This window comes from Prinia subflava, chromosome 25 (genome assembly GCF_021018805.1).
Source record: "Prinia subflava isolate CZ2003 ecotype Zambia chromosome 25, Cam_Psub_1.2, whole genome shotgun sequence".
Classification (NCBI taxonomy): Eukaryota; Metazoa; Chordata; class Aves; order Passeriformes; family Cisticolidae; genus Prinia; species Prinia subflava.
Window position 1 is genome coordinate 1,266,907 of NC_086271.1, and position 10,318 is coordinate 1,277,224.

Genomic DNA, 10,318 nt, shown 5'->3' on the forward strand with positions numbered 1-10,318 from the left:
GCACTGCAGCACTCCCTGCATCCTGGCAGCCCTGCAGTGCCTGGCAGCTTTGCTGGGACTCAGCTACCTGCTGCCTGAGACAGAGCCCCTGCCCTCTCCTCACCACATCCTTCTTCCCTGCAGGTCTACCCCAGCTGCTCCACAGGCACCCCTCCCCTGAGCAGAACAGGACGTGAGCAGCAGCAAGACTTACCTAAGAGACTCTATAAACTGCTGCTGTCTGTACACATAACACAGCCCCAAACAAGCCTACATGCACAGGCAGATGGGCAGCTTCATCAGCTTGCAGTAGCTAAACTATTACACTAAAGGCACTAATGCTTGCATTGATAAACAACCTCAGCCTTAAAATTGAGGTTTCTGCCAAAATTGCAGCCCCAAGCCCCCTCCTCCTGCAGGCAGGCAAGCGAGTGACAGCACTGGCTTAGCTCAGGGGCAGCCCAGGCAGCCGAGCTCTGGTGAAAGGTGACTGTACCCTCTGTCATCTGTGGCACTGAGAGGTGAGAAAAGGCAGCATCACCCCAGCTCTGCACACAGCACCTGCAAGGCAAATTTCCAGCCCCCACCACTGCTCCTGCTCCAGGCAGCAAGAGGTGAGGGCCAAGTCACAGGGTCTGAAGCTCAGAAGAGGAACTCAGATAAGTACCCAGGACAGCAAACACTGAGCTGAGACCTCCTTTGAGTTTCCTTGGCAGGGCCTCTGAAAAAAAATGCCCTGAAGTCTCCTGAGAAGAAGCTTTCTCAGGAAATTTCTGGCAAGTCCCTGGTTCCTGCCTGGGACTGGCAGGCCACCTGAACCTGCCTGCAGTGCCTGCCCCTGGCTGGCAGAGACAGGCATGGGATGGGCAGGGAGCAGGAGGAGCTGTCCATCTCATTCCAGGCTGTCCCCTGGGGCTCCTTACCTGCGCTGCCAGCTCTGTTATCAGGCAAAGCATCAAAGACCTGCCCGCTTTTGTTTGTTAGTGAATCTGTCAGGCCACGTGTGTGCTTTTCTCTGTATTTTCTTTTTTCTTTTTAAATGAGGTCAGCAGGTCTGACACCTCTCATGTTTCCCCTGCTAAAATTTTCCAGACACAGCGAAGACTATGGGATGCAAAGGACAAGTGTCACAGGCTTCAGGGAGGAACAGCAAGCACGTGAGATCAGTCATCAGCTGGATCTGGGAAACAGTCTGAGGCACCTTCCTGGCTTTCCATATCAACTATGACCTCAGGATCCCGCATTTCTCCAGCTTCTAGCTGCACTGGTAAGATTTCTTCCGCCAGTGGCTGGGGCTCAACACCTTGGCCAATCTGGGCAGCATCTGGAAAAGGGAGAAATGGTTTGTAAATGCTCACACTGTGGCTCACCCTCATGGAAATTCTCCTCCTGGTCCCTAGTGCTGCAGGCTGCCTAATCCACTCAGTCCCCTTGCCCCAGGCATCTGCAAGCCAAATTTCCATTTTCTCTGTAACTACTCATTTACTGAGCTATCCACCTTGCCTCAGGGCACTTCGGTACTGAAGCTATCTGGCTTCCTAGTACCAAAGTACTTTAGTACTGTTAGTACCAAACCTTTAATACCAAAATACTAAAGCCAAATCTATTCACTTACATCTGAATAATTAAAGCTGGCTAACAGCACACACTTAGTTCTCACCTACTTTCCATATGCATCTCTGCTTCTTACTTAATTGTAAAAAATCTAAATATGGGCTACTTTTTTATATTCAAACTTATAATGTTTCCATTTTAAACAAAAGCTCTACACTTGTAGTATATTAATATTAAACAATGACCTGAAAGACTTTTTTCCTCTTTCTTGCTCTATGTTCATGAGTAGCATTTAATATTTTAAAAGCAGAGCAAAGAGCATCCAAGGTTAGACATAAAACACAGCAGAGCTCCAGGAGGCTCTACACAGTGCAGTGAAGGACATCAGAAATGCAGTGCTGAGACCAGGCTGTGACCTGTGTAATGTTGCTCCAGTTCACGATGTCTGCTAAACCTACTGCAGCTGATGATGGAGCATTACAGGCAAGGTGTTGCCAGCATTTGTGTTTGGGAAGCAAAACTGAGGGAAACATAATGCAAAAAGTGGAGTATTAATATCAAGCACTTACAGAACAGGACATTTCAGAAGGATTTTTATTGCTGCACTCTCTTGACCATATTGTGCTAAAGCTGTGGGGGTTTGTGCTCTATCTCTTTGAAGAATTTAAAATGTGACCATATTCCCACTCTAGCCTCAATTTAAGAAAATACAAAAGCCTCTGGCTTTGATGTGATTTAGCTGTGTTTACAGCTCAGCATATTGGTTCCTGCTGCTGATGTCCTGAAGATGACAGCTTTACAAAAACAATGCCCATTTTTGTAAAAGATAACTGATGAGAAGGGGAGAGGGGTAAGAAAACAGCAGGAAAACTGCTGAGTTTTTGGGGGGGTTGCTGTTTTTGAGGTATGTGTTTTAGCACAGGAGATACTGGAACAGCCAGCCTGCAGCCTGCTGACAGCTCCCTCTGTGGGATGCCCGTGGGATGGCTGCCTCTACTCTCATGGCACGGGTAAGGTACTGAAAAACGCCCTCCTGCAACTCGCCGAGAAGGTGCAGAACCTTCCCTGTGCTGGCCCTCCACCCCCACCAGCCACACCCAAACTCTGTGTCCCCCCTAAACAAGGTGTCTGTCCCACCTCAGACAGGTCACTGGGCTCACCAGGCTTCGGAGGACGGTCAGGTTGGGCAGCCTGAGCCTCGACACGGTCTCCATTGGGGGGACTCTTCACGCCTTCGGCGGACACCACTGACATTGTCAATCCGTCATCCTTCTCCTCTGTGAAACCAGACCCAGGGATTGGCAGGAGGAGGCCTCCCACAGCCCCATCCTCGGCGGGCGTGCTGTGGGCCAGACCCCCGGGCGTGTTTGCGTCCCCTCCTCGCGCGGCGCTGGCTCCGCTCCCGGGGCGGACAGATGCCGAGAGCGGAGGGTCACTGCCAGCCTGCCAGAGACCCACCTGCCCCTGCTGGCAGCAGCACAGCTTGAGGTGGCACGGGCAGATTGCACTCAGGGACTTGTGCTGACTGCCAGCAGAGACCTTCAGGTCATTTCGGGATCACACCTGAATGAGGTTCAGTTTTACTGCCCATAGGAAAGGTTTTGCTGGGGGTTTTTCTTTTGGCCAGGAGCACGGGGTGAGGGCACAAGTGTGAAGTGAATAAAGGAAAAGTGAGGTTTAATTCAAGACCCATTGAAGCTGCCTATCAGCAGGCAGACTTCTGTTGCAGCAGGTCAAGGGAGGACAGGCTGGAGGACAAGCAGCCACCAGCTGAGACCAGGCTGCTCTAAGGCCACGTCAACCCCACCCTACAGAAACACTGTCTTCTCCAAAATTAATCACAGGGGGCTCACAGCATTCCCCACTCACCTGAAGGCACCGGGATGAACTTGTGTCTCCTCTTCATGCAGCAACATATGGCTGCAGGCAGAGCCACCAGGAGGATGAGCACACCCGCTGCACACCCCACCAGGATGTAAAGGAACCCCGGGTACCGCAGCAGGTCTGCAGGAAGGACACGCCATTGTTAGGTACCATGGTGCACAAACTGCTTTCTCCCAGTGGGAGAAACCCTGCAGCCAGATTGGAACCTGTTGGCACCATTGCTGCTTTACTTTGGATCAGGGCAGCTGTGAACCGTGGCACTTTGTGATTTATGTCACATCGTTTAATTACGGCATGGAATTTTTCTTTAAGAGAAGAGGCCTGTGAGCCTAAGCTGTGTGCGTTCGCTTTTGCCTGCTCTGATCACTTACATCTAAGGTAATCTGTAAGTTTTAATCAAATTTAACAGAGAATCTGGTGGTGGTTTGAAAGATACTACATTTCAACAAGTTGTATGAAAGCGGGCAGCTGAGGAGGGAGACCTAAGGAAGCACCCACCTCCTGCTGAAGGAAAAGCTGCAGAGTCTGCCCTCAGAGCTGGGCTCAGAGAATCAGCTTGGGACAGACATGTCCTAAGAACAAGTCTCAGAGCCTGCACTGCCTCACAGACTGTGGCCACTCAAACCAGAGCTGTCGGAAAAAATTCCTTCCCCTGCTCCGCTGCTGCTCGGGAAGGATTCCGCTCCGTTCCCAGCCCGGCCGGGAGCGTGCAGAGCCCGCAGCGGGAGCGGGGGCTGCAGATGGCTGAGCAGAAGGGCAGCACAGGCCATGGTAATTCTCACCCGGCTCAGCAGCCCTGGCCCAGGGTCACTGTGACGGGGCAGAGCTGCAGATTCGCTGTTGCTGAGCAGGCAGCTGGTAGAGGGCACCGCAGACTTGCACAAGACAGACCCATCCAGGCTTGCTCCTTCGCTGAGAGGATCTGCTCCAGCCTGGGGCAGCCTCTAGGAAAACTCTCCTTGCCACATGCAAAACCCTCCCCATACATCTCCACTTTCACTATAACATAAATTCTTTAAAACTCCTTAGGTAAGCCTGTGCCATCCCTTTCTGAATAATTTAACTCCTTTTCAGCAGCACATATGTCTGCACAGCACAGCACAGCACAGCACTGCAGCAACCAACAGGCTCATTTGGAGCTTATTTTCAAGCCCTCAAAAGCACTAATTGCTCCGTATCTCCAGAGACCAGGGCGAATTTTAAATGTTTCAGGACATACTACACACCATCACACCCCCCTACTCACCGGGGCAGTAAAAACAGCTGCACCCAGGTGCTCGTGGGATTTTCAGAGTGCTTGTTCCAGTCTTTTTAAGAACAATTACCAAGTTCAAAAAAGTCCATATTCAAAATGAAAAACTTTCAGCTACTCAGAAATAATTTCCCTAATTGTTTTAGTTCATGAAAGCTTAGAGAATATTGCCAAAAGTATAAATACAACTTGGAAATTTTTTTACCTGCATTTTTTTCCTAAAAATTTGCCACTTGTTGATAAGGCCTTTTCGAGATAAAATACTGTGTTAAAAATAAGCAATGAACAAGTAATTAATCAATAAAAGTCTTTTGTATATGTCGACTTCTTAACTTCTGAATCCTGTGTGTATTCAGAGCCCTGTGTTGCCTGGGAAGTTTATGGCATTTCTGACAAAATGTTTTTTGGTAATAATTATTCAAAATTATTTCATCAGCCAACAGGTTGCCCAAAGGGATGCTTTTACATAGATCGTATACCTACAGTGGAAAAACTAAATTCAGCCCTTTGCCTGGAGCAAATAAGAACCCACAAAAATAATTAGTTAACCCTCAATTAAATTAAATGAACCCATTTCCCTCCTCAATTCATTTTACTGGTATCCAGAATTGCTTTAATTCACTTTTTACAAATGTCTGGTTGCATTTGGTGACTAAACAGTGGAATTGCTGCCACTTTCTTTCTTTTGGACCATTCCAAATATGTGTTTATGTGCACATCCGTCCCTAAAGAGATATCACTAAATTCCCTCATGAGCTTTCCAAGAGAAAATGGGGAACAGATATCGCACCCAGGGGACTGGGCAGCCACCCAGGATCAACCATGGAATCTGTCAGCCCTCGTGTGATTTATCACAGGGCTTGTCCAAACAGCTCATGGATGTTCACATCCTTGGTCCTCTGGTGCCTCGGCCAACTTGGGTCTGACTACAGCTCTGAAGAGCCTCCAACCCATTTCACTGGGCAAAATTCAGATCACTTCTGCACAGCCAAAAATGCCAAACCTGCACAGAAGGGCCAGTGGTGCCAGTGGGAGCAGGCACAGACAGCCCACAGCATTTCTGCAGAACCACACTGGACACAGTGCCCAGGGCAGGAGGGCTGCCCTCACACCAACTGCATGCCAACCACAGAAGAAAAGACAGGACCTGCCGTGGAGCTGGGGTGCTAAATTTAAAAATTTATACAATTTCTAAAATGCTACAGTACAGTTTCTCTAGTGGCAAAAGTGATAAAATTAATTACAGCAAAATTTGTCAAAGACCTTATGGTTAAGTTATGCCTGTAGCTTTGATAACCATCTTTGCTGCCAGAGTAGAAGAACCTTCACTACTGGAGGTGCAAATTAAATGATACCCAAGGATCCAGATTTTCTGTCACATTAAACTCTGGCCTTATTCAAGCAGAATACTCAGCCATATGAATAGTTTGCATATGGATAAAGTCCCAGCCTTCACACAGACTTAGAGGACTGAGGAAGGATATGGAGGGGAAAACACCCTACATTCCATAAGTAAATGACTTGTGTCTTTATCCACTTCTGATGGATTGGACTATGGAGAGACATTTGTTCAGAGCAGAAAATCTTTTGTGCTTCTGGCCTAGATAAGGGGAAAAGAGATGAGGCAAAACACCTCAACTGAGTCCAGCAGCAACAGGGCTGAACTGCTGGAAGGGTTTTTATGGGGATGCACAGAAACTGGAAGGCATCTGAGTCATGGATGCGTGTCAGAGTAAGAAGCAGCCAGTGTTTCTAAAGCAGCATAGAGTATCAGTGCACAGGAGGGTGCAGATCTTCAAAAAGTAGGAAAAGAGACAGATGGAGATCCATCCTTGCTGCAGAGCTGGGTAAAAGGACCTCCTCAACAAACCTATCCCATCTGTGGTTCTAGGCTGTGTCAGTCCAAGGCACAAGAGGGAGAAAGAAATCAAGGGGTCACTTTCTAAAGGCAGGATTTGGTCACTCTGGAAGCCAGATGCCAGAGGACAGCAGAGTTTAAGATTTTGAGGACACCAACAACCCCTCCGTTTGCTGCTGCAAGAGACCAAAAGGAAGGTTTGCTGTTACTCACCATAGCTGCAAGACAGCGTAATGGGCCTGGTCCTGGTGACACTGTTCCCCTTCAAAATTTCACAGACAAACTCCCCAGGCTCAGTTTTGTCCAGGTGAACCTTCTTCCCAGCATCCTTAATGCAAGCCCCCTCGGCTTTCAGGTGGGTGCCATTGAGCAGCCACCGGAATACCAGGATCTGGCTGCTGGCCACGTTGCAGGACAACTCTGCAGTCCCGTCAGGGAAGCACTGGATACCAATGGTCGGCTCTGGTCACACACAGCATGGGGCAACAGGAATAGGGAGGAAAAAGAGATGAGGAGAGGACTCAGCAGTGAACACAAACTCCCCCTTGCCAGCAATCCCAGTAATACCACATTTACTGTACCAAGGGAGCAGAGAAACAAGTAACCAGACTCTTGCACTCTGCCCTGAAGTGCTTAACAGTGCCCACCCCAACCCTGCTAGTGACCCTTGATCCCCTTGCTTTGGGGTTGCCACCAAAATCTGGCATCTTTTCATTTTCCTGACATTGAAAAAAAAATAAAAAACAAAAGCCCCTGGTCTGAGAGGGTGGTGGAAACACCCAAAGCATGTGCCACCCAGAGTCCTCTGTATTCAGCAGATAATTGTAGCTCTGGAGGAGTTTCAGTCCTCCCCTCCACCAGAGGTTTGTCCTTTTGTTGTCACTCTGCCCCTTCCTCCATTTTAGAGAGGAACTGGTGCAAATCATGGCCAACATGGGTACAAACACAGGGCACCTGCAGTTAGATACGATACCCAGATTAGGACATTTTAAAAGGAATCAATGAATCATTGGTCTTGCTACATTTCCCTGAATTTCTCACTTTCAGTCTACTACAAGGAGCAAACCTATTTCCTACATCTGCCACTTTGCAAATACAAACTAGATAGAGAAGTGGTATGGCTTTCTGACTCCAGGAGTAACACTGAGAACATCCATCCATGGAAATAAGCTCAGAAATCACTTTCTTGGTGATGTGCTAGGACATCATCTTCAGTTAAAATTCCCTGCCTCCAGGAACATGTTGGCTGCGGAAGTTTTTCCCTGCCTTAGGGGTGGCAGCAGAACAGAAGGAGGAGGCAGATGTTCCCAAAGTAAATCCACTGAAATGGAGGTTAAACCCAGGACACTTCTGCAGTTTTTGACTGCTTCCAGCCTGAGCCCCTTCTCTCCACACCAAGGAGTCACATCTTTGACCTACTGCACACAGCAGTTCCGCCTGTTTGCACCCAAAAGGTGTAAGGGTTCATTTGTCTTCACTGAGACCACTTTGCTCCGACATTTTCATTACAGTTTCGTGCGCTTCAATTTATCTTAGAAGCCTGCGTAAGTGAAAGCCCTGCAAAAGGAGCGGCGGTGCTGAGGACCAGAGCAGCTCGCCCTGTCTGCCTGGAGCACTGCTCAGCAGGAGGACAAACCCTCCTAAGCCTTCTCCACATTAACCCAAGCAATGAGCTGCATCCTGTACAGGAGTGACTTTGTTTCTGTCTTTGCTACCTGCAGACAGATGAGCAGGCACACAAAAGGGAGCAGGAGTTCTGAGGCCGCAGGGGACGGGAGGGAGACTGGCAGGGTTCCCAGAGGCACCTAGAGCTCCTGCAAGTTCAGTTTCTTTGGAAAAATTTCAAAACATCAGGCTTCCAACCAGGTTCACAAGTTCAAAAGCTTTTTTCTGCTAAGAAGGCCACTTACCAAATACTTCCAGTGTAAAATATCTGGTGGTGTTCTGAAAAACAAATCCGTATTTTCCTTCATCGTCTTTCTCCACACTCCTCAGCACCAGGGAGCCGTTCTCTAAGTTCAGCCATCTATTGGCAGAAGTGCCACATTTGGCCAACAAAGTATCACTTAGGACAGTTGTAGAGCATTTCTTGTCCTCCTTGCTCATGCTGGAGAAGTTCTGCAGGCTTTGGATTTCCAAAGAAAAGACTGCTGAGTCGCCACTGAGCGCACCAGTCCAGACGGCAGAGCCTGAAAGGAGAGCAAGCTTGCCATGTCCATCCATCCCCTCCTGCCTGCCTCCCAGGAAGGGAAATGCCCAGGTGAGACATGAGGGACAACCCAAAGCCTAGGGACAAGTTGGATCAGCAGTGGCTGAAAATCAGTGGAGTGGGATGCCTTCTATAAGGTCCAAATTCCTCCATCCCAAAAGCACAGGAATGGTGTGCACACCATGCACACAGGGAAACAAAAGGCTGAACAGCTGATCTTTTCTCTCCCTAAATTTAAGATGACCATCTACCAGCCCCTATCAGAGATGAGAGACTGTGCAAAGAAAGGTCCTCAGGGCATAGGTGCTGTGGACCTTGCACAGAGGATAGCAGAAACATCAGCTGCAGGTGGACAGCTGCTTTCACCCAAAGAGTAAGGTCAGAGTTTTAACTTGACCAGCTCTCACAGTACAGTTGCACATTATTAAGTTGTTGTGTGTAAATCAGAGATGGGTAAGTGGCAGGGTGACAGCAGCTTGGGGACTACCCCAAGGTCACACCGAGTGCTGGGAGCTGTTGCTCTCCAGCCAGCACCCTGCAAGGACCTTACATTCCCCACCAAAAAGCTTCTACAGACGCAGGACACTCAGAAAGCACAAGACTGTTAGCTATTGCTCGTTTACTCGAAAAATAATCTGTCTTACTTTGGTCTGACTTCCCCTTTCATGCATTAGCAGCTACACTATTTGATGTCGCCCCAAACCTGGTAGCGTCCTTAAAAGATCTTGGAGCAAAATTAGGGTGTCTGCTCATCTAGGCAAATCTGTGCCAACCCCATAAAGAAAAACCCCACTTACCTTGAGTAACAGTTATTATCACCAGCAAGCAGAGCAGAGCAAAAGAAGAGCTGAGATCCATTTCAAAGAGCTCCTTGCATCATATGCTGAGGAGACGATCTGGCTACGGGGCTCGGTGAATATAGTGTTCGGGAAATGATGTCAGAAGCAAGAGTGGGGGGAAAAAAAAAAGAAAAGAAACTCCATAGTGGACAGATTGAATGATGTTTCAAAATAGACCTGCAAGGTTTTGGGTGACTGAACTCGGGCTGAGCCAATGCAAGCCACAATGTGCTCTGCAAAGTCCAGCAGCTCAAAGGTAGCTGTGAGAATAGGGCTGGGAGGTGAGGGGAGACAAAAATATCTCCTGGCCAGCTCACCTCGTTTAGCAAGATGCTAATACCAAGAGCAGGCAAAGGAGAAACAGCTATTTCTTTCATCCTTTTCTAGTTTATCAAAGCACAGCATCCCCACCCAGGGAGGAGAAATTAGTCCAGTCAGATAAAGCACTGCACATGAAAACCAGCTGATTTTCTGAAATGCTAAAAATGATCACTCCTTGACATCTCACCAGCAGGAAGGAGGTGTGGGACTAGGCTCTCCCTCTGTTCCCAAAGGCTGTGTTGCCAGTGTGAACTTTGCCAGGCTCTTTTAGTGACTGGGTGGTACCTGCCATGCAGGAAAGTCTCCATAAGGCCACCCCAGGCAAAGAGTAAAGCTTATGGGAAGTTAAATTGCATTGCAAAGCTAAACTGAATGTAGCCCAAAAGCCACCCCAGCTCTGTTTGGAGTGCAAATCCCAGAGA

The 10,318-nt window shown here is 48.5% G+C and overlaps 1 protein-coding gene across 1 annotated transcript; it reads right to left on the reverse strand.

Moving 5' to 3' along the window:
- Window positions 1–9: 9 nt before the first annotated feature.
- Window positions 10–10,047, reverse strand: LOC134561958 (uncharacterized). Its single transcript, XM_063419351.1, has 6 exons — window positions 9,534–10,047; window positions 8,438–8,716; window positions 6,741–6,989; window positions 3,403–3,537; window positions 2,694–2,810; window positions 10–1,303 (listed from the first exon to the last, which is right to left on the reverse strand). Exons 1-6 carry the CDS (start codon window positions 9,592–9,594, stop codon window positions 1,143–1,145), a joined length of 1,002 nt encoding a protein of 333 aa, XP_063275421.1. The 5' UTR covers window positions 9,595–10,047; the 3' UTR covers window positions 10–1,142.
- Between the last annotated feature and the right edge of the window lie 271 nt (window positions 10,048–10,318).